We start from the raw sequence: 25,007 nt of genomic DNA, 5'->3' as shown, positions 1-25,007 counted from the left end.
CTTTTTTCTACAGTGTCCAGCTTCTTCCCACCCCCCACGCCCTCACTGAACTTCACAGTTCTTTTCTCCCTTGCTATGGAGCTCATCTCCTTGATTTCCCTGGGTTCTTCCTGGCTCTTGCATTTGGATTTCTGAGACATTCCTGCATTGATCTCTCTCTAGTATTGTGCTCTTATTAAGGTGTTTTGGTCATCTCATGAGTTACTGTATGTAAAATTTGACAAATATTTAAAGTTTTTATTTTCTTTTTTATTACTTTTTCATCTCAGTAGTGAGTAACTTTTAAAAACATTGTGCTAAGAACACCCTTCCTTATGAACTTGAAACTGTCAACTAATTTGTGTAAGTCATCTTTTTACCAACCTATAGTGTAATTTTTTATGCTTTAATTTTCTGTCTTTAAGAAAATTTTTCTGCTTTCTTTGAGCTTTTTTATATATCTATATGCAGGTTCTCTACATATCTATATGTGAACATATTGTTTCCCCTGTTAGAATATAAGCTTAAGTGTAGGAATTATTTCATTTTTGTCTTTGTATATCTGGTACATGTGTATATGTATATGTATATGTATATGTGTATATGTATCTGTATCTGTATCCATATATAAAGTAGTTGCTTAGTAAATACTTGATGGGGCAATAAAATTAGCTTAGAATTTCCTTGAAGGCAAAGAATGTTTTGCTTTTGTCATATCACCAATGATTAGAACAATGTGCCTGGTACATTGTAGGTACTTAATACTGACTTGAATAGAATGGTTCCCATCTTCCTGATTTAACTACCTTCCTTCACCATTGGAGCTACCATAAGTGCCTATAGGGGTTCCCATGACCAGTAAGTGTCAGAGGCAAGATTGATCCCAGGTTTTCCTGGCTCTGAGGCCAACTCATTATCCAACATGCCACACTGCTTTTCTGATACATGTAAATATCAGACCATCTCCTGATAGAACCTAAAGAAAACATGTGTGCTTCTATAACCTAAGTCAAAGTGAAGTAGTACTAAATGTAGTGATTGCCCCCCCCCCTTTTTTTTTGCTTTTTGCAGGGGGGAGGGCAGGACAATTGGGGTTAAGTGACTTGCCCAAGGTCATGTGGCTAGTAAGTGTTAAGTGTCTAAGGCTGGATTTGCACTCAGGCCCTCCTGACTCCAGGGTCAGTGCTCTGTTCACTGCGCCACCTAGCCATCCCGGTTATTACCTTTTTTTAAGAACAACTTAACTTTGTGATTGACATTGTGACCAATATTTCTGAGCTAGTAGTTCTTGTGGGTAATTTTTTTGGTTGGAAAAATGGATTAATTCATGTTATTAAAAAATCTGTCTTTATAATTTAATGGATGTATGTTGATTATAGTCTATGTTTTTAAAACAGATATGACCATATTCTGAAATGGGAACTCTTCCAGCTTGCTGACCTCGATACATACCAAGGAATGTTAAAGCTGCTCTTCATGAAAGAACTGGAACGTATTGTTAAATTGTATGAAGCATATAGAGAAGCTCTTCTCACAGAGTTAGAAAACCGCAAACAGAGACAGCAATGGTATGCCCAGCAACATGGCAAAAATTTTTAAGCTAATTTTTAATTAAAATTTGTGAAGTTTTATAATGACTTTAAAATATTTTTACTTTTTAAAAAACTTTTGGCTAAGAAAAGCATTTTTTGTTGATAATTGCACTATTGAATGTAATTCTACATGTATTTGGTTTATAGAATAAAAAGATCCTTTTATTAATTAAAAAAATAAAGTTAGCTTATTCCCTTGAGAACCAGGTATTGTTGAGATCACTTGATTCCAAAATTACCTTTTAAAAGTTGTATTGTGTTTTTTTGGGGGGAAGGCAATTGGGTTAGTTAAATGACTTGCCCAAGGTAACGTGGCTAGTTTTTGTGTTAAATGTCTGAGGCCGGATTTGAACTCAGTTCCTCCTGACTCCAGGGCTGGTGCTCTATTCACTGTGCCACCTAGCTACCCCGTAAAGTTGTATTGTTTAGGAAACTGCCTTATGTATTTTGTAAATGGAGACATATGTAATGAGGAACATTGTTACTACCAGCTATTACTAAACACAAAATCATCATTTGGTAGTCTCTTAGAGCTGAGAAGCACCTATGGAAAAGTTAAGTCTGACATACACACACACACGTGCATGCACATGCACATGCATACATAGATGTTTATAGCTTTCTTTATGTACTAAACTGAAATGATATGGATAATTCAAACACTATGTAATAGTATAAAACATGTCAAAATGGGAGAGTCACATGTAACTTTCACATAATGAACTTTTCACTTTTACTTTAAAATCTTCAAGAAAGCTTTATTTAAAGACATTTTTAGTCCACTTGCAAAAAACATTCTTTACCATAAGAGGGAGAAGGACTTGAATCAATCTCACAGTACTAAATGTCCCAAGGCACAAGCCTACCTCTGGGACACATTGTCATGGACAGGAAAAAGGACCTAAATGTGAATCCTGTCTTTGCAATTTGCTATCTGTGTGACCTTTGACATGACATTTGACTTCTATGGACTTCAGTTCCATATCTGTAAAATGACAGGCTTGTACTAGATGAACTCTAAGCCCCATAACTTTTACTGATTTGAGTACAATGTTGGAGAAACACAACTTAGCTTAATGTAGACATTGTGGTCGTTTTTGTCAGCACACAGTAGAATGATATCCTGGCATATCGATAGGTTGATTTAAGCTGTCAAGCTAAAGATCAGCAGGAAAACTTTTTTCAAAATGATTTGACATTTTTCTATGTTTTTTTTTTTTAATAAATCTTTCAGGTTATATAACTTCTCTTCTGAATTGCTTTTCATTGGTTCCATAAGTTGTCTAAACATTTAGGATCTTGTTTAGTGCAATACTTGCAAGGATTTCATGTTACATCTCCTTTAAAATCCCAAGAAGTCAATAAAATTAAAATTTTTGAGTTTTTTTGAGTATGTTTTATCACTTATATTTTGCATTAATAATACCATGTAGTAGAGTGTTAATCTGTACTATTATTAAAGTATCATTAATGCTTACAGATTTTTCATTTTATGATAAGTTTCTTAATTACAGTTTTATGGAATTTAATTATGTTTGCCGAGGTTCATGTAATTCAATTAATAGTAAAGCAATAGGGGAGAGTAGTTGAAATAATCAGAAATATCACTGACAGAGTGAAGATTATGATGCTTTTGTACTTTTCAATTGTTTTCCATGTATAGTAGACAGTACATACTAGACATACAAACTTTAAACCTCTTTCATTCTTATATAGTGGACAAATTCTCTTTTTCCACTCATATTGTTCTAATTAAAATTAGTGGTTTTTTTCTTTCCTTTTTTTTTTTTTAAAGAAACTAAGCAACATTAGAGTATAATTTGCTTTCCCTCAGAGGACCCTTTTTGTAACATGAAGTCTGATTGAGAGTACTAAATGCTCATTTCCTTTGGAAGTTTAACTTGTGCCTTAGAATTCTACATGTTTATTCTATAAGTCTGTGTTTAAACTTGCTAGTTAAAATTATCACTTTACGCTAGTTTATCAGTTTATCTCTCAGGAAAGTGAACCTTAATAGTAGTTCAACCTGGTCAAAGAATAAACTTGTAAGAAATACATTTTATATATTCTAAATGGAAAAAAGAATACAGGACAGTGAAACTTTTGAATATGTATGCAAAATTATTTTTTGTTCATTTATGACAAATAGAAGCATTACTTTAATCATGATAAAGGAAAAAATCTTTAGTTTTTGACACAGCAAATGAAAAGGTTCTATCAAGTGTAAAAATAATTAAGATTTCATAGTACATATAAGATGATATAGTATGTATCAAACATTGAATTACTATACTATACTTATATAAATACTTAAATGAATGATTTTTAGTTTATTTCTTCAGAAATCAAATTAGCATATAGAAATACTTAAATGAATGATGTTTAGTTTATTTCTTCAGAAATCAAATTAGCATATAGAAATACTTAAAATGAATGATTTTTAGTTTATTTCTTCAGAAATCAAATTAGCATATAGAAACTTGTAGGAATACAACTACACATTTAAATTTATTATAAGCCAGTAATATTAGCTAGTAAATTCAAGTGGAACACATGTATCATATTAATAAATAAGAGAATACATCTTAATATTAACTTATGATATGTATCACAGAAAAATTGGGAAACCATGCTTATATTTGTTTATTAAATACTTAAAAAGGAAACAGACAGTTTTCATCCTTTTGTTTTAGTCTTAAATACTTTAAAATATGTACATGGATGCATGTAACTGATGACTTAGTGGATAAATGTTCATGCACTTATTTTAAAAATGTGAATTACATTTTCTTGCGTTTTGATTCTTCAGTAGAGTTTGATTTTGATGCAGGAAAAGCATGATGATACAAATGTCTGTGGGTTGATGCTGCACTGTAGAGTTTATATAAAGCCTGGAAGTACAAAAGAGCAACTTGAAAAGTATGGTTAATATTATTAGGAAAACATAATTATATCTCAAAATTGTTCCTTAGTGTCTTAAACATTCCATTTTGGGGTATCTCGATCATCAGGTTATTCCTTACACGAAGCCAAAAGCGTCCTCTTTGTAACTTGTTCCTATTGTCCCAAGATAAAAAGGGGCTGAATCCTTTATCCACATAATAGCCTTATTTGAAGATAGCTATCATATATCTTGTGAGGTTTTTTTTTATCATGAGGTTAAATATGAAAAGTTCTTTTTTTTCTTCAGTTTTAATTTTATTAAATTTATCTACTTTTAGTGTACAACATTCAGTTTTATAGTCCCTTCAGTTCCAAATTTTCTCCCCCTCCCCCTCCCTCTCCTCCCTCCTACCTCCTCTCAACCCCCCGCGGCATGTAATCCGATATAGGCTCTACAAATATCATCATGTTAAGCTTTAGTCAGGTTGTAAAGAAGAATTATAACCAATGAAGTGAACAACGAGAAAGAAAGAACAAAACTAAACTTAACACAAAAGAGAGAGCAAGTAGTTTGCTTCAATCTGCTTTCAAACTCCATTTTCTCTGGATGTGGAGATCCTTTCCATCATGAGTCTTTCAGAGTTATCTTATAACCTTTCATTGCTCAGAGGAGCCCAGTCTATCAAAGTTAGTCATCACACATATGATGTGTCTGTAATTATGTACAAAGTTCTCCTGGTTCTGCTCTTCTCACTTAGCATCAGTGAGTCTCTCCAGGTTATTATGAAGTCCGTATGCTCCTCAATTCTTATAGCACAATAGTATTCCATTACATTTATATACTGCAAAGTGTTTAGCCATTTCTCAATTGATGGGCATCCCCTTGATTTCCACTTCTTTGCCATCACAAAAAGAGCTGCTATAAATATTTTTGTGCAAATAGGCCTTCCTCCCACTTGTATGTTTTCTTTGTGATACAGCCTAGAAGTGGTATTGCTGGGTCAAAGGGTATGCACTTTTTTATAGCCCTTTGGGCATAGTTCCAAATTGTTCTCCAGAATGGTTGGATCAGTTCACAACTCCACCAACAATGCATTAGTGTTCCAGTTTTTCCACATCCTCTCCAGCATTTATCATTTTCCTATTTTGTCATGTTAGTCAATCTGACTGGTGAGGTGTGGTACCTCAGAGTTGTTTTGATTTGCATTTCTTTAATCAATAGTGATTTAGAGCTTTTTCATATGTTTATAGAGATTTTAAATCTCTTCCTCTGAAAACTGCCTGTTCATATCCTTTGACCATTTATCAATTGGGGAATGACATGCATTCTTATAAATTTGACTCAATTCTCTGTATATTTTAGAAATGAGTCCTTTATCAGATTCATCATATAACTTTATCAGGTTATAAAAATTCTTTTCCAATTTTCCACTTCTCTCCTAATCTTGGTTACATTAACTTTATTTGTACAGAAACTTTTCAATTTAATGTAATAAAAATTATCCATTTTGCATTTTGTAATGCTCTCTATCTCTTGTTTGGTCATAAATTACTCTCTTCTCCATAAATCTGACAGGTAAACTATTACTTGCTCTCCCAGATTACTTGTAGTCTCAGCCTTTATGTCTAGATCATGCACCCATTTAGATTTTATTTTGGTATATGGTGTAAGATAATGGTCTATGCCCAGTTTCTGCCATACTGTATTCCAGTTTTCCCAGTAGTTTTTTCAAATAGTGAATTCTTATACCAGAAGCTAGGGTCTTTGGGTTTGTCAAACAGTAGATTATTGTTGTCATTGACTGCTGTGTCTCTTGTACTTCATCTATTCCACTGATCCTCGGCCACTCTGTTCCTCATCCAGTACCAAGTAGTTTTGATGACTGCTGCTTTATAATACAGTTTAAAATCTGGTATGGCTAGGACACCTTCCCTAGCATTTCTTTTCATTAGTTCCCTTGAGATTCTGGACGTTTCCTTCTTCCAGATGAATTTTATCATTTTTTCTAGATCTATAAAATCATTTTCTGATAGATTTATTGGTATGGCACTAAATAGGTAAATTACTTTAGGTAAAATTGTCATTTTTATTATGTTAGCTCGACCTAGCCATGAGCAACTGATGTTTTTCCAGTTATTTAGATCTGACTTTCTTTGTGTGAAAAGTGGTTTCATAGTTGTGTTCATATAGTTCCTAGGTTTGTTTTGGCAGGTATATTCCCAAATATTTTATAATGTCTACAGTAACTTTAAATGGAATTTCTCTTTCTATTTCTTGCTGTTGAACTTCATTAGAAATGTATAGGAATGCCAAGGATTTATGTGGGCTTATTTTATATACTGCAACTATGCTAAATTTATTTATTATCTCAAGTAGCTTTTTACTTGATTCTCTAGGATTCTCTAAGTATATCATCATCTCATCTGCAAAGAGTGATAGCTTAGTCTCTTTACCTAATTTGATTCCTTCAATTTCTTTTTCTTTTTTTATTGCTACTGCTAACATTTCTAGTATCAGATTAAGAGGGGTCATAGTGGACATCCTTGTTTCATCCCTGATCTTACTGGAAATGTGTCTAGGTTTTCCCCATTACATATAATACTTGTTGATGGAGTTTTAGGGAGATGCTACTTATTATTTTAAGGAAGACTTCATTTATTTGTATACTTTCTAGAGTTTTTAATAGTTTTTATAGCCTTTTTTGTCAAAGGCTTTTTATGCATCTATTGAGATGATCATATGGTTTGTACTTGTTTTGTTGTTGATATGATTGATTATTCTAATAGTTTTCCTAATATTGAACTATCCTTGCATTCCTGGAATAAATCCTACCTGATTAAAGTGTATTATTCTTGTGATAAGCTGCTGTAGTCTTTTTGCTGATATTTTACTTAATAATTTTTGCATCTATATTCATGAGGGAAATTGGTCTATAATTTTCTTTCTCTGTTTTGGCCCTTCCAGATTTAGCTATCAGTACCATATTTGTGTCATAAAAAGAATTTGGTAGGACTCCTTCTTCTCCAATTTTCTCAAATAGTTTAGAAAGTCTTGGAATAAATTGTTCTTTAAATGTTTGATAGAATTCACTTGTAAAACCATGTGGCCCTGGAGATTTTTTTCCTAGGGAGTTCATTGATGCCTTGTTCAATTTCTTAGTCTGTGGAGGAGGGGTGGAGCCAAGATGGTGGAATGGAAGCAGTAACTTTTCCAAGCTCCTCCATGAATTCCATCTCTAAACTTTAAAAAGTGAATCTGAATGGATTTTGGAGTGCTAGAATTCACTGGGAGACAGTGTGGCAGAATCCAGCCTAGGAAAGTGCCCATGTGGGTCTGGGCAGGGGAAGCGCGGAGCACATGGGAGTTGCAGCAGCTTGGACTAGAGAGAAGACTAGAGCGAAGACACCCCAGCCAGCAGACTCACCCACCCCAAGGGTGATTCGCAGCAGTCTCACCAGCATCTCACCATGGGACAGGAGGATCCATTGGAGCCAGGTAAGAGAGGGCTGGGGACCCCCAGCAGAGATAGCAGCTTATCCTGGGGCTATCAGCACCCAGTATGGAAGTTTAGAAATCACCTGCCTGATTTTCCAGGGGCTAGGATGACAAAGTAAACTGTGGCTGCTCCAATACCCCCTCCCTGACCTACAAAACCTGGAGATAAGTGTCCCACCCAGAGTGAAATTCTGAGATAGTGGAAGTAGCTTCGGGCTTGGGAGTCATTGAGAAGGGGTGTAACTGAGGCAGCAAGGAATCTGAAGAGAAGAGGGGGAGGGGTCCCAACAAGCCCTACTTCACCTGACCAGCAAAAGCCTTCCTGAGTGGTAGCCCAGGGGCATAGAGGCAGAAATCTGAAGTGGCCAGACCACCCATTCTCCACAGAGTACTCTGTGAGCATCAGCATAACTCAGGGGAAACACTGGGACTCCTGGCATTGACCTCAATCTAGACACCCAAAGGCTACAGCCACAAAGTCAACAACCAGGCCCTTAGCTCCCAGCCTGAGGAATTAGGAAATAGGAACTTACAATGGGAAGGAAGGAAGCTGAGAAGGAGAAGGGGAAGGCAAGAAAATCGATTAGAGCTTATTATAGCGATCAAGAACAACCAAATACAGAGGACAACATAGACTCTATACTCATACACGATACCACAGAAAATATGAACTGGTCTCAAGCCCAAGCCCAAAAAGCATTCTTGGAGGATCTCAAGAAAGATTTTAAAGGCCAAATTAGGGAAGTAGAAGACAAATTTAAATCTACAGTGACCAAATTGGGAAAAAATCTCACCGAAGAAAACAAATCCTTAAAAAGTAGAAATAGTGAACTAATTGGATAAAATACCTCCCTAAAAAAGGACCTTCAAAATGTAACCAAAGAGAATAATTCACTAAAAATTAGAATCGGCCAAATTGAAGCTCAGGACTCTATGATGCACCAAGAGTCAATCAAACAGAACATGAAGACTGAAAAATTGGAAGAAAATGTAAAATATCTCACTGGAAAAACAAGTGACCTAGAGAACAGATCCAGGAGAGATAACTTAAGAATTATTGGTCTACTGGAAAGCCATGATGAAAAAAGCAGCCTGGACAAAATCCTCCAAGAGACTGTCAAAGAAAACTGTCCTGAAGTCCTAGAATCAGAAGGTAAAATAGTTATCTGAAGAATTCACCGGACTCCTCCTGAAAGACATCTCAAATTGAAAACTCCAAGAAATATAGTAGCCAAATTGCAAAATTACAAGATTAAGAAGAAAATACTGCAAGCAGCCAAAAAGAAACAATTCAAATATCATGGAACTACAGTCCGGATCACACAGTATCTAAAAGCTTCTACATTAAAAGATCGGAGGGATTGGAATTTGATCATAGGGCAAAAGAGCTAGGACTGGAACCAAGGATTAACTACCCTGCAAAATTGAGCATAATCTTTCAGGCAAGGAGGTGGTCATTAAATGAAATAAGGGAATTCCAGACTTTCCTAATGAAAAAGCCAGAGCTCAATGGAAAATTTGATCTCCAATTCCAAGACTCAAGAAAAACATAGAAGGGTAAACAAGGAAAACACACACACACATACACACATGTACACACGCACACCCATGCACACACATGCACATAACTTGGGATGCAATAAGAGCAAAATGTGTACATCCCTATATGAGAAACTGATAACTCTCAATATCGAAATTTATATGATTATCATGACCTTTAAAAAAGGTTATACATAGATAGAGGGTGTGGGTATAAATGAACTAATCTGATAAAAAAAAAGCCTTATTAAGAGGGTCAAAGGGACTGTAATGGGATAAAAGGAAAGGATGAGACAGAAAAAGGTAAATTATGCAATACAAAGAGGCATAAAAACACACTATAGTAGAGGGGAAGGAAAGAGAGGAACATCATTTGAACATTATTCTCACTGGTTCTGGTTCAAAGAGGGATCAACATAATCAGTTAAGTTTAAGATTCTAATGTGAAAAGACATGAAAACTCATTAAATAGAGGGAAAGGAAGGAGGGAGAAGAGCACTGTATGAAATTTACTCCTCATTGGTTTGGGGTCACAGGGGGAATAACATACTCTGATAAGGATAAAAATCTATTGTGTCCTATAGGGAGTAGGAGAGTAAGGGAGGGATGAAAAGGGGAGGAGTAGACGGGAGGGAAATAGTACTAAGGGTAGAGGGTAGGTATAGAAGGAGGGGGTCAAATAGAGGGAACACTGAGGGAGGTGGTGGTCCAAAGGAAAACCCTTAAGGAGGGGAAGGGAGAAGGAAGAAACAAAAACATCAACAGGGGAGGGAATAGGATGGAGGGAAAGAGACAGATAGTCATCATTACTGTGAATGTGAATGGGATGAACTCTCCCATAAAACAGAGGTGGATAGCAGAATGGATTAAAAACCATAATCCTACAATATGCTATCTACAAGAAACACATCTGAAACAAAGGGATACCCACAGGGTAAAGGTAAAAGGCTGGAGTAGAATATATTATGCCTCAGCTAAAGTAAAAAAAAGCAGGGGTAGCAATCCTTATCTCAGATAAAGCAAAAGCAAAAATAGATCTAATTAAAAGAGATAAGGAAGGAAACTATATCCTGCTAAAAGGCACCATCAAGAATGAAGCAATATCATTACTTAACATATATGCACCAAGTGGTATAGCGTCCAGATTCCTAGAGGAGAAGTTAAGGGAATTAGAGGAATAGATACATAGCAAAACTATGCTAGTGGGGGACCTTAATCTCCCCCTCTCTGAACTTGATAAATCCAACCTCAAAATAAACAAGAAAAGTTAAGGAAGCAAGTAGAATTTTAGAGAGTCTACATATGATAGATCTCTGGAGAAAACTGAATGGGGAAAAAAGACATATACTTTCTTTTCAGGAGTTCATGGCACATACTCAAAAATCGACCTTGTACTAGGGCATAAAAACCTCACAATTCAGTGCAGAAAGGCAGAAATTTTAAATGCATCCTTCTCAGATCATGATGCAATAAAAATTTTATGCAATAAAGGGCCATGGAAAGATAGACTAAAAACTAATTGGAAATTAAACAATTTAATCTTAAAGAATGAATGAGTCAAGCAAGAAATTATAGAAACAATTACTAATTTCATTCAAGAGAATGACAATAATGAGACAATATACCAAAATTTGTGGGATGCAGTAAAGGCAGTTCATAGGGGAAGTCTTATATCCCTAAGTACATATATGAATAAATTAGAGAAAAGGGAGGTCAATGAATTGGGCATGGAATTGAAAAAGGTAGAAAAAGAAGAAATTGAAAATCCCAAATTAAATACTAAATTAGAAATACTGAAAAACAAAGGAAATATTAATAAAGTTGTAATTAAGAAAACTATTAAATTAATAAATAAAACTAAGAGCTGGTTTTATGAAAAAGAAATTGATAGACCCATAGTCAATATGATAAAAAAAAAAGGAAGAAGAAAACCAAATTATGAGTATCAAAAATGATAAGGGTGAGTCTACCTTCAATGAAGAGGAAATCAAAACAATAATTAGGAATTATTTTTCCCAATTGTATGCACATAAATTTGACAATCTTAGGGAAATGGATGAATATTTACAAACATACAAGTTGCCCAGATTAAGTGAAGAGGAAATAAATTACTTAAATAACCCCATCTCAGAAAAAGAAATTGAACAAGCCATCAGTGAACTTCCTAGGAAAAAAATCTCCAGGGCCAGATGGATTTACTAGCAAATTCTATCAAACATTTAAAGAACAATTGATTCCAATACTCTACAAACTATATTGTAATTATATTACAATTAAAAAAATTGTGAAAGAAATTAGGAAAATTAGTGAAAGAAATTAGGAAAATTAGTGAAGTCCTACCAAATTCTTTTTATAACACAAATATGGTATTGATACCTAAATCAGGAAGAGATAAAACAGAAAGAAAATTATAGACCAATCTCCCTCATGAATATAGATGCAAAAATTTTAAGTAAAATATTAACTAAAAGACTACAGCAACTTATCTCAAGAATAATACACTCTGATCAGGTAGGATTTATTCCAGGAATGCAAGGATGGTTTCATATTAGGAAAACCATCAGTATAATTGGTCATACCAATGATAAAACTAGCAGAAACCACATGATTATCTCAATAGATGCAGAAAAGGCTTTTGACAAAATACAACATCCATTCCTATTAAAACACTAGAAAGAATAGGAATAAATGGAGCCTTTCTTAAAATAATAGGTAGCATCTATTTAAAACCATCAGCAAGTATATAATGGGGATAAGCTAGAAGCATTTCCTGTAAGATCAGGGGTGAAACAAGGGTGTCCACTATCACCCCTCTTACTCAATCTGGTACTAGAAATGTTAGCAGTAGCAATTAGAGAAGAAAAAGCAATCAAAGGAATCAAATTAGGCAAAGATGAGACTAAGCTATCACTCTTTGCAGATGATATGATGATATACTTAGAGAATACTAGAGAATGAAGTAAAAAACTACTTGAGACAATAAATAAATTTGGCAAAGTTGCAGGATATAAAATAAACCCACATAAATCCTCAGCATTCCTGTATATTTCTAATGAAATTCAACAGCAAGAGATAGAAAGAGAAATCCCATTTAAAGTTACTGTAGACATTATAAAATATTTGGGAATCTACCTGCCAAAATAAACCCAGGACCTATATGATCACAACTACAAAACACTTTTCACAGAAATAAAGTCAGATCTAACTAATTGGAAAAATATCAATTGCTTGTGGCTGGGTCGAGCTAATAATAAAAATGACAATTTTACCTAAATTAAGTTCTATATTTAGTGCCATACCAATTAATTTACCAAAAAACTACTTTATAGAGCTAGAAAAAATAGTAACAAAATTCATTTGGAAGAACAAATGGTCCAGAATATCAAGGGAATTAATGAAAAGAAATGCTAGGTAAGGTCGACTAGCTATACCAGATTTTAATCAGTATTATGAAGCAGCAGTCTTCAAAACTACTTGGTACTGGCTGAGGAATAGAGTAGTGGATCAGTGGAATAGATTGGGCACATGAGACTCAGCAGTCAATGACTATAGTAATCTACTGTTTGATAAACCCCAAGACCCTAGTTTTTGTGATAAAAACTCACTATTTGACAAAAACTGCTGGGAAAACTGGAATATAGTATGTCAGAAACTGGGCATAGACCATTATCTAACACCATATACCAAAATCAAGTCTAAATGGGTGCATGATCTAGGTATAAAGGTTGATACTGTAAGCAGTCTCAGAAAGCAAAGAATAGTTTACCTGCCAGATTTGTGGAGAGAGAAAGACTTTATGACCAAATAAGAATTAAAGAGCATTATAAAATGCAAAATGAATAATTTTGATTACATTAAATTGAAAAGCTTCTGTACAAGCAAAGCCAATGTAACCAAGATAAAGAGGGAGGTGGGAAATTGGGAAAGAATTTTTATAACCTATATCTCTGATAAAGGACTAATTTCTAAAATATACAGAGAACTGAGTCAAATCTCTTTGAATACAAGTCATTCCCCAATTGATAAATGGTCAAAGGATATGAACAGGCAGTTTTCAGAGGAAGAAATTAAAGATATCAATAAGCATATGAAAACATGCTCTAAATCACTAATGATTAGAGAATTGCAAATCAAAACAACTCTGAGGTACCACATCTCCCCTGTCAGATTGGCTAAGATGACAAAACAGGAAAATGACAAATGCTGGAGTGGATGTGGACAAATTGGAACACTAATGCATTGCTGGTAGAGTTGTGAACTGATCCAGCCTTTCTGGAGAGCAATCTGGAATTATGCCCAAAGAGCTATCAATTTCATACCCTTTTTACTCAGCAATACCACTTCTAGGGTTATATCCCAAAGAGATCATACAAGTGGAAAAAGGACAGAAAATTCATCCATTTCACTAAGATTATCAAATTTATGGGCACACAACTGGGCAAAATAATTCCTAATTGTTCTAATCTCCTCTCCATTGGAGGTTAAATTACTTAATTTTTGATACTGGTTATTTGGTTTTCTTTTTTTTTTTTTTATCAAATTGACTAAAGGTCAATCAATTTTATTGTTTTTTTTCCCCATAGGAATTGTGGAATTCAGCTATAATAATGTAGAATAACAGCTCTTATTTTCATTTATTAGGTGAATAGTTTTCTTAATTTCAATTTTGTTAATGTCTCCTTTGGTTTTCAGTATTTCTAATTTAGTATTTAATTGGGAATTTTCAATTTGTTCTTTTTCTAGCTTTTTCAGTTGCATGTCTAATTTATTGATCTCCATTTCTCTACTTTATTTATGTTATGCATTCAGAGATATAAAACTTCACCTAAACTGCTTTCTCTGCCTTCCACAACTTTTGGTGTATTGTCTCATTATTGTCATTCCCTTGAATGAAATTACTGATTGTTTCTATGATTTCTTGTTTGACCCATTCATTCTTTTGGATTAAATTATTTAGTTTCCAATTAGTTTTTAGTCTGTCTTTCCATGGTCCTTTATTACATATAATTTTTATTGCATCATGATCTGAAAAGGATGCATTTACAATTTCTGCCTTTCTGCACTGGATTGTAAGGTTTTTATGCCCTAGTACATGGTCTATTTTGGTGTATGTGCCACATACTGCTGCAAAGAAGGTATATTCCTTCTTATCCCCATTGAGTTTTCTCCAGAGGTCTATCATATCTACCTTCTTTAACAGTCTATTCACCTCCTTAACTCCTTTCTTGCTTATTTTGAAGTCAGATTTATCAAGTTTAGAGAGGGGGAGATTGTGGTCCCCCACTAGTATAGTTTTGCTATCTATTTCTTCCTCTAACTCCCTTAACTTCTTCTCTTGGAATTTGGATGCTATACCACTTGGTGCATATACTTTTGGTAATGATATTGCTTCATTGTCAATGGTGCCTTTTAGTCAGATATAATTTCCTTCCTTATCTCTTTTAATTACATCTATTTTTGCTTTTGTTTTATCTGAGGTAAGGATTGTTAGCCCTGCTTTTTTTTTACTTTAGCTGAAGCATAATATATTCTATTCCAGACTGTTATCTTTACCCTATGTATATCCCCCTGTTTTAAATGTTTCTTGTAAACAGCATATTGTAGGATTATGGTTTTTAATCCATTGTACTGTCTGCCTCCGTTTTATGGGGGAGTTCATCCCATTCACAGTTATAATTGCTATCTGTGTCTTTCCCTTCATCCTATTCCTTTCCCCATTTATGCTTTTATTTCTTCCTTCAACTCCTTAAGAGTTTTCCTTTTGACCACCACCTCCTTCAGTATTCTCTCCCTATCAACTCCTCCCTTTTCCTGCCCTTTCCCCTTACTACTTATTTCCTGCCTTCTAACAACCACCCATCTTCTTTTCCCTTTCCCCTCCTAGTAACTGAATGGCACAATAGATTTTGATACTTAACAAGGTATGTTATTCCCTCCTTGAATCAAAACCAATGAGAGTAAATCTCATACAGTGCTCTACTCTCTCCCTTCTTTCCCTCTATTATAATAGATTTTTGTGTCTTTTTGTGTTAGAATCCTATACTTAAGTGATTATGTTATTCCCTCCTTAAACCAAAACCAATGAGAGTCAAGCTCATAAAATGTTCATCTCTCTCTCTTCTTTCCTTCTACTTTAATATGTTTTTAATGCCTCTTTGTATGCCATAATTTACCCTTTTCTACCTCTTCCTTTCCTCTTCTCTCATTACAGTTCCTTTGATATTCTAGAGATTAGTGGAGCTAGGATTTCTACCAAGAATCACTTAACCTGGCAAAATTGAGTATAATCCTTCAAGGGAAAAAATGGATATTTTACGAAATTGAGGACTTCAAGTATTCCTAATGAGAAGACCAGAACAAACTAGAAAAATCTGACTTTAAAATACCAGACTCATGCCTAAATATATAAATATGAAAGAGAAATCATAAGGGATTCAGTAAGGTTAAACTGTTAATATTCCTTCATGGAAAAATGATACTTTTAACTCTAAAGAACTTTATCATTATTAGGGCACTTAGGAGTATATATAGACAGAGTTGAGTATGATGGGATGAGATAAAAAATAATTAAAGGGTGAAAAAGAGGTAGTCACTGAGAGAAGGGGAAAAGAGGTAGATATAAGAGGCTTGAGAGCTTTTACAGTGGAGGGAAAAAGAGAGGGATGAACAGCACTTGAACCTTACTCTCATCATAATTGACTCAAAGAGGCAATAATGTACACACACATTTGGATATAAAAATCTATCTTGCCACACAGGGAAGTAGTTGGGGAGGACATAAGAGCAGGGGAGAATCTGATAGAAAGGAGGATGAATTGGAGGAGGCATTGGTCAGAAGCAAGACACTTTTGAGGTGGGGCAGACTGAAATTATGGAAAAAGATAAAGAGGGGGGAAAAGGAAGATAAAAGGAAATACACAATAATCATAACTGTGAATGTGATTGGGATGAACTCAACCATAAAACTTTCCCCTCAGAACTAGATAAATCTAACAACAAATAATCAAAAAAGAAATTAAGGAGATGAAGAGAATTTTAGAAAATTTAGATATGATTGACCTCTGGAGAAAATGGAATGGGAAGAGAAAAGAATATAACTTTTTCTCAGTGGTACATGACACCTACAGAGAAACTAACCATGTATTAAAACTTTACAACCAAATGCAGAAAAATAGAAATGATAGTGCATCCTTTTCAATCATGATGCAATAAAATTACATTCAGTAAAAGGCCATGTAAATATTGATGAAAAACTAATTGGAAACTAATCTAGTCCTAAAGAATGAGTGGGTCAAAGAACAAATCATAGAAACAATGAATGGGAAGAGAATGATAACAATGAGACATGTCAAAATTTATGGGATACAACCAAAGCATTATTTAGGGGAAATTTTACATCTCTAAATGCTTACATCAATAAAATTGAGAAAGAACAGATCAATGAATTGAGTATGCAGCTAAAAAAATTAGAAAAATAGTAAGTTAAGAATCCCCAATTAAATACCAAGTTGGAAATCCTGAAAATAAAAAGATTAATAAAACTGCAAGAGAACCATTGAAAATAAAACCAGAAGCTGGTTTTGTGGAAAAAAAAAAACACAATAAAATCAATTAACCTTTGGTTAATTTGGTTTAATGGAAGAAGAAAACCAGATTACCTGTATGAATGAAATGAAAAAGATAAATTCAATACCAAGAAAGATGAAATTAAAACAATTATTAGGAGCTATTTTGCCCAACTGCATGCCAGTAAAGTTGACAATCTAAGTGAAATGGATAAATATTTTCAAAAGTATAAATTGCCTAGGTTACAAAAGATGAAATAGACTACCTAAATAACCCTATCTTGGAAAAAGAAATTGAACAAACTACCTTCGAAAAAATCACAAAGACCAGATGGATTCACAAGTGAATTCTACCAAACATTTAAAGAATAATTGGTTTCAAAATTATATAAAGTATTTAGAAAAATAGGCAAAGACAGAATTCTACTAAATTTCTTTTACAGCACAAATATGGTTTTGATGCCTAAATCAGGAAGGTTAAAAACAGAGAAAGAAAATAAGAGACCAATTTCCTTAATGAATATTGATGCAAAAATTTTAAATAAAATACTAGCAAAGAAATCACAGTAATCTATGACAAACCTCATACACTAGGACCAGGTGGGATTTATTCCAGGAATGCAGGGCTGGTTCAATATTAGAAAAACTTAGCATAATTAACCATATCAATAACGAAACCACAGAAATTATAGGATTATCTCAGTTGATGCAGAAAAAGTTTTCGACAAAATACAACACTCATTCCTATTTAAAAATAATAGAAAGCATAGGAATGATTGGAGCTTCCCTTAAAATGGTAAGTGGTGGCTATCTAAAACTTAGCATTAGTAAGCATCATCTGTAATGGTGATAAGCCAGAAGCTTTCCCAATAAGAATTTTCTATACATAAGAGAATTCTAGAGAATCAACTAAAAAAGTTGGAATAATTACAAGTTTAGCAAAATTGTAGTATATAAAATAAATGTACATAAATCATCAGCATTTCTTAGATTACTCACAAAGTAGTAAGAGATAGGGAGATTCCATTTAAGATAACTATAGAGCTAGAAAAAATGACAAATTTATCTGGAAGAATAAAAGGTCAAGAATGTGACATTCTCCTGAGGAGAATCAATGAAAAAAATGTGAAGGAAAGTGGATTAGCTATACCAGATCTTAGACTATTACAAAGCAGTAATCATCAAAACAACTTGTACTAATTAAGAAATAGGGTGGTGTATTGGTGGAATAGATTAGGTACACAATACACAGTAGTAAATGACTGTAGCAATTTAGCATTTGACAAACCCAAAGATCCAGGCTTTTTGGACAAGAACTCACTATTTGACAAAAACTCCTGGATAAACTGAAAATCAGTTTGACAGAAATGAGATATGGATCAATAGCTCACATCATATATCAAGATAAGATCAAAATGGGTACATAATTTAGACATATAGGATAATACCATAAACTAATTAGGGGAACATGGACTAGTTTGACTGTCAGATCTATGGATAAGAAGAATTTATCACCAAACAAGGGATAGAGAGCATTATTAGATATAAAAAAACATAGTTTTGATTATATGAAAAGGTTTTGCACATACCAAACCAATGCAGCCAAGATTAGAAGGAAAGCAGAAAACTGGGGGGAAATGTTTACAGCAAGTTTTTCTGATAAAAGCCTTGTTTCTCAAATATATAGAGAATTGAGTCAGATTTATAAGAATACATATAATTTCTCAGTTGACAAATGGTCAAGTGACATGAACAGACAGTTTTTATTTCAGATGAAGAAATCAAAGCTATCTATAATCATATGAAAAACTTTTTCTAAATCACTATTGATTAGAGACATGCAAATTAAAACAACTCTGAGCTACCACACTCATACCTTTCAGATTGGTTACTATGACAGAAAGGGAAAATGATGAATGTTGGAGGGGATGTGGGAAAATTGGACCACTAATGCATTGTTGGTGGAGTTGTGGACTGATCTTATTCATTCTGGAAAGCAATTTGGAAGTATGCTCAAAGGGCTATAAAACTTTGACATAGCAATACCATTACTAGGTTTGTATCCCAAAGAGATAAAAAAAGGAAGAAATAAAAAAGAGAAAAGGACAGAAATATTTATAGCAGCTCTTTTTGTGGTGGCAAAGAATTGAAAATGGAGGGGATGCCCATCAATTGGGGAATAACTGAATAAGTTGTGGTATATGATTGTGATAGAATACTATTGTGGGGGGCAGCTAGGTGGCACAGTGAACAGAGCACAGGCCCTGGAGTTAGGAGAACCTGAGTTCAAATCTAGCCTCAGACACTTGACACACTTACCAGCTGTGTGACCTCAGACAAGTCACTTAACCTCAATTGCCTTGCCGTCCCCCCACCCCTCAAAAAAAAAAAAGAATACTATTGTGACATAAGAAATGATGAGCAAAGATGCTTTCAGAAAAACCTGGAAAGAAAAACATGAACTCATACAGAGTGAAGCGAACATAACTAGGAGAACATTGTATATAGTAACAGCTATATTTTATGATGATCAATTATGAATGACTTAGCGACTTAGCTATTGTCAGCAATACAATGACTTAAGATAAGACTCATGATGAAAAATGCTGACCACTTCCAGAGAAAGAACTGATATAGTCTGACTGTAGATTGAAACATTTTATTTAAATTGCTTATTTTTCTTGTTTTTTTTTGTCTGTGTTTTCTTTCACAACCTAACATGGAAATATGTTTTGCATGATCACACATGCATAGTGTATAGCAAATCACCTGCCTTCTCAATGAAGGGGGAGGGTAGGGAGCAAGGAAAAGAATTTGAAGGTCAGCATTTTAAAAAATGCTTAAAAATGTACATGCTAATTAAATTAAATTTAAATTTAAAAGTTAAATTAAAATTCAATTCCTAGAGTTGGGAGATTGAATAGGCTTTTGGAAGAACAGCAAGGAGAACTGTATCATAGAATATATGAATGTGAGTTAACATGTTAAAAGACTGGAAAAGTTGGGAGAGGGCTTTAACTATTGGAAGATTTTATATTTGATCCCATAGTTTAGAGGAAGCTTATAGAGTTTATTGAATGTTGATGTGTGTGTGTGTGTGTGTGTGTGTGTGTGTGTGTGTGAAAGAGACAGGACAAAGAGATGATCTTATATACTTTAGGAGGATTAATTTGGCAGCTGAGTGAAGAATGGAATAGGAGTGGGAAGAGCTTTGAGGCAGCGAGACTAAATATCAAGCTACCATAAGAGTCCAGGCATGAGATGATGAGGGCCTGCATCAGAATAATGGCATAATGGAATGAGTGAGTTAATGAAGTCAGAGGAGAGAAGGGGGCATATCTGAGAAATGTTAGGCAGGTAAACTCAAACACACTTGGCAATAGATTACTTATAGGGGGAGAGAATGAATCAAGGATAACTATTAGGTTGGTGAGTCTGGGTGACTAGGGCAACGGTGGGGTCCTATACAAGAATAGGGAAGTTCAGTAGAAGGGAGGGTTTAGATGGAAACATAATAAGTTCAATTTTGGACATGTTGAGTTAAAGATGGGAACATGTCTAGCAAATAGTTGGAGATGCTAATCTGGAGGTTAGGGTTGTTTAAGCAGATTTAAGAATAATCAACAAAAAGGTTATATTTAAATCCATATGAGCTAATGAAATCACCAAATGAAATGGTATAGAGAGAGAAGAGAAGAGGGCCCAGCACTGAGCTCTGGGGAACAGACACCATTAATAGTCACTACCTGTATTAAGATCCAGAAAAGGAGACTGAGAAAGAGTAGTTAGATCTTATGATTGAGTAGTGTCCTGAAATCTTAGAAAGAATAAAGTATTGAGCATTAGAGGGTTATTGAAAGTGTGAAAAGGCCAAGGAGAGATTAAAAAGGGAAAAGCCATTTGGTGAATAAGGAGATCATTACGCACATGATGAGGTTAGAAGTTAGATTGTAGAGTTAAAAGAGTAAGAGGAATGAAAATTAAAATTTAATGGTGCACCCAGTCAGCATAGCAGTGACTGTTGACAGCCTTTTCAGGGAGTCTAGGCACAAAAAGGAGAAGAGATATAGGATGGCAGCAGGACAGATCAAAGTGAGCATTTTTTTTTCAGGATGGGCATGTTTGCAAGCAGTAGGGAAGTAGTTAGTAGGGAGGGAAAGTGAAGAGAAGAGAATGGGGTTGATGGGGGGAAGGGACAAGAATCTATTGGAAAATTAGAATGGAATCACTTGTACATAGAGAGGAGTTTACCTTGGCAAGAAGAGCTACCTCCCTTCATGTGAGATAGGGGTAAAGGGGAAGAAATAGATTATAAGGCACCTTAGTGGTGCAAAAAGAGGAGGGGAGAAAGGAGAGCTCTTTGTGAATGACCTCTTGTTAGCTGAGGGCATGGGTAGTGGTAGGGAAAGCCATGGGAGGTTTGAGAAGATATGGATGATAGAGAGGGGGCAATTTGATAGAAAAAACTGGATGGAATAGGATGCATGTAGAATGGTGAGTCTTGGCAAGAAAGGGCCACTTTTTTCATGTGAAATAAGGGTGAATGAAGTGATGGTGGCAGAAGGTAACTGGATGATATGAATATAAGGAGGGAAGAAGCACCTGTCAACACATGGTCTCAGTCGGATTCAGTTCATGTGTGCCTTTAATGAAAAAGACCAACTCTTCATGTGACAAAAGCAAAGTGATGATGTGGGAAGGCATCTGAGTGACATGAGATTGAGGCAAGAAGAGGGAATGAAGTCTCAATTTTTTAAAAAGAAATGTGTCAAGTTCTCAACTAAAAGGATTGGAGATGGAGGATCTTTGGGAAATTTGAGAAGGGGTTGAATATGTTTGGAAAAGCTACTGGAATGAGTGAGATAATGAATTAATTAAATTAATTAGGGATGTGTAAAAGGAATGGAATTAGTGAAGGCCCATTTGAAGTTACATCCTATAAATTTGCAGTGAATCATCAGCAGAGATCATTTTGTTATCCTTGTGTCTCCTCTCCCCCTTTTAAAATTGATGCTTTTAAAAAACTCCATCATCATCTCCTTTGCTTTAACAATATTCTTTGAGTAAAACAATGCTGTGGTGACATCAGAAAATATGTTGAATATTGTGTTCTTATAGTATTCTTTTCTTAGATGATGTATTTAGCAAATTGATCCTCTTATTTAATCTGAATTTTGATGTCTTTTGCTGTTGTTTTCATTTAATCAGTTAGCAAGCATTTATTAAATACTTTCTATGTGCTTATCACCTATGAGGCTCTGGGGATAAAAATTCCAATAGAGAAGATACAATCTGAAAATAACTAGATATATACTTTAACTTCCCTCTGCCTCTTGGAATAACTAATTTTATTCAGGGATCACTGCTAATGACTATTCACAAAGAAGACTTTATTGATCCTCCTAGTCTTTCACATTCCTCATGAAATTATTTTTCTCTTTACTTTGTATACATTTTGTATTTACTTACTTTTCTATATGCTTTTTGCCTTCAAGAGAATATAAGCTCTTTTAGATATTCCTTGTTTTTTTGTCTTTGTCCAGTGCCCCAAAGAGCAGGAATTTAATAAGTGCTTATTGAATGGATTTGCCTACATTAAGACTTCTTTATTGGTGTATTATAGATATTAAATTAGAGTTAGTATCAGTGCTAACTAAGGCACAAACAGTTCAAACATGGAATAATTCAAACTAAGATGAGAACAATGAACCTCTAAGCCAATGTAATTATGAACCAACATGACTTTCTAAAAGGAATGAGCATAGAGAAGTCCACCTTTCTCTAGGTTAACAATTAAGTCCAAAATTGAAATTCAAATTATCTCCTCAGAAGGGTGACTCCTTCATATGTAGAAAGATAAAATTATATTTATATAGATCAGAGCTGAAGAATGCTAAAAATGCTATAGAATGTGTTTATAAGGGTATTCTTTAACTCAACTATTATAAAAATTACAAATGATTTATATTCTGTCTCCTTTTAGGTTATTTTTTTCCTGCAATATTAGTTAAGCATCAGGGTTCATAATTATGCTCAGTTTGCTTTGCAGTATAGAAGACAGTGTACCAGAAAAGCTTAACAATTCCGAAAATGTTAAGCACTGAAAAACAAAACAGATGTCCACAGAAATATTATAAACTATAGGGAACTTGATTTTCAGGCTAGGTTTCTGCTCAAAAATAATTTAAAGGATAAGTCAAATATGATGTAAAAGCCATATAAAATGAAATTAAGTGTTGGACAAAACAAACTCTTAAACGACTACTTATTCTACATTCAGGAGGGGAATACTGTCTTTTAAAAAATGTCAAAGCATTTTTTTCCCAAGGTGTACTTTAGTAACTATGTAGTTAAAGAGAAAATACTATTATGTGTATTTAATAAAAAGAAGCTTTTAATAGAAAAATTTACTTACCTCATTTGTGCTTCCCTGTGGTAAAGGCAGTTGAAAAGGGAAAAAAAAATAGTATCTTTGTATACATTCTGCTTCATTTATAACTGATATCTATACTTTATTGTTAGCTTTTGGAAAAGCAAAAAAATCCAAATTTTGCCATATTGCTTTCATAATTTATCAGCATAATTTGAAGAATTCAATAATGCATAACCTATAGATTGTAGAATCTAGGAACTTTGGGGTTACATGCAAAAAAAAGGAGGTTAGAGTTATTGCTGCTTTATGGTATCTACATTCTCTCAAAGGTATTGCAAATTACTAAGTTCCTAATAAAATCTTGAAATATAAAATCTTTCTTAATTATTTCTAAATCTATTATAACTTGATGTAAAATTTTGTCCAGATGTGAATCAGTTATTCAGTGATATCCAGTTAAATTGCAGACGCATTGAGTGTATTTATTTTCCTGAAAACATTCTCAACTCCAGTGTCATTTAACTTACTCTGATTGTCTGAGTAAACAAGTGAAAAAATATCTAGAATAACAAAACAGGTTAAATGAACAAACTTTATTAATGACATTTTAAGAGAGTGACCTAAGTACAAAGAGTTGAAAACTTCATTGGACTCATGTGATTTCTTGTGTAACTTTGTCAAGTTATAGTGTTTAAGCCCTCTCATATCTCTGTGTTTGGAAATAAAATGCTTTGCAATGGCGGTGTATATACAGTCCTAAAATAGCAAATGGTAGCATAGCACAGTTAGGTGATAACTTTGTACATATGCAGCAGTGTTTCCAATGCATTTTCAAACTTAGCTAAAATCCAGTTTGTAAGTTTTTCATAGGTTTTTAACTACTGTGTAAATCTTTAGCTACTGTAACACAACCTGACTTTTCCTGATTCTGTGGGAGGATTATATTATTTAGTATCCATTTATTGCCAGAACATCTAAATAGAGCTTTAGTTTTTTAATATATGTTTCCATAGTCTAAGTTATTGAGTTTGAGAAATTAGTGTTCATCTGGCATGTATTTTTTTTTTAAAGCAATTGGAGTTAAATAACTTGCTTAAGGTTATATGGCCAGTTATTTTTTGTGTGGGTGCCAAGTATCTGAGGCCAGAACTGATCCCAGGTCTCCCGAACCTGGGGCCGGCGCTCTTACTCACTGCACCACCTGGCTACCCCTTTTAAGGAGATTTTTTTCTTTTTGCCTTTTGTAGGGCAATTGGGGTTAAGTAACTTGCCCAAGGTTACAGGGCTAGCTTTTTTTTTTTTTTTTGCATGTGTGTGTGTTAAGTGTCTGAGGCCAGAACCAAACACAGGTCCTCCTGATTCCGGGGCTGGTGCTTTACTCATTGCACCACCTAGCTGCTCCAATCTGGCATCTTTTGATAAATCATTTTGAACTTATTTTTCTGGTACAATTAAGGTAACGATTATTAATTCTTATCAACTTTTACCTTTTTAGTTTATCCTCACCAATAGATACAAAATGATTATCATTTTGTTTTTTAGATGGGCTACTTTTTCAGGAATTTGCATTATTTATTTTC

The 25,007-nt window shown here is 34.2% G+C and overlaps 2 protein-coding genes across 5 annotated transcripts in view; one reads left to right on the top strand and one right to left on the bottom strand.

The window, feature by feature from the left end:
- Nucleotides 1–2,954, top strand: part of SAV1 (salvador family WW domain containing protein 1) — a 101,384-nt gene extending 98,430 nt beyond the window's left edge. Inside the window, exon 5 of one of the 2 annotated variants that reach the window (XM_069091943.1) lies at nt 1,377–2,954. In XM_069091943.1, the coding sequence (XP_068948044.1) occupies nt 1,377–1,578 (202 nt within the window). In that variant the 3' untranslated portion in view covers nt 1,579–2,954. The remainder of the gene's footprint in view (nt 1–1,376) is intronic. The other variant, XM_069091944.1, reaches the window with a different exon arrangement.
- Nucleotides 2,955–4,190: 1,236 nt separating this feature from the next.
- ATL1 (atlastin GTPase 1) overlaps nt 4,191–25,007 on the bottom strand; it is a 107,406-nt gene continuing 86,589 nt past the window's right edge. For 2 of the 3 annotated variants that reach the window (XM_069091942.1, XM_069091941.1), the window contains 2 exons: nt 23,470–23,484; nt 4,191–4,462 (listed from right to left, as the gene is read on the bottom strand). In XM_069091942.1, the coding sequence (XP_068948043.1) occupies nt 4,352–4,462; nt 23,470–23,484 (126 nt within the window). In that variant the 3' untranslated portion in view covers nt 4,191–4,351. The remainder of the gene's footprint in view (nt 4,463–23,469; nt 23,485–25,007) is intronic. The other variant, XM_069091940.1, reaches the window with a different exon arrangement.

This window comes from Petaurus breviceps, unplaced genomic scaffold (genome assembly GCF_028583685.1).
Source record: "Petaurus breviceps papuanus isolate PSGF00001 unplaced genomic scaffold, PetGlider_PUasm1.0 189, whole genome shotgun sequence".
NCBI classification, from domain to species: domain Eukaryota; kingdom Metazoa; phylum Chordata; class Mammalia; order Diprotodontia; family Petauridae; genus Petaurus; species Petaurus breviceps.
Note: the sequence above shows the minus strand (reverse complement) of the source record. Positions and strands in the feature narration are given on the sequence as shown.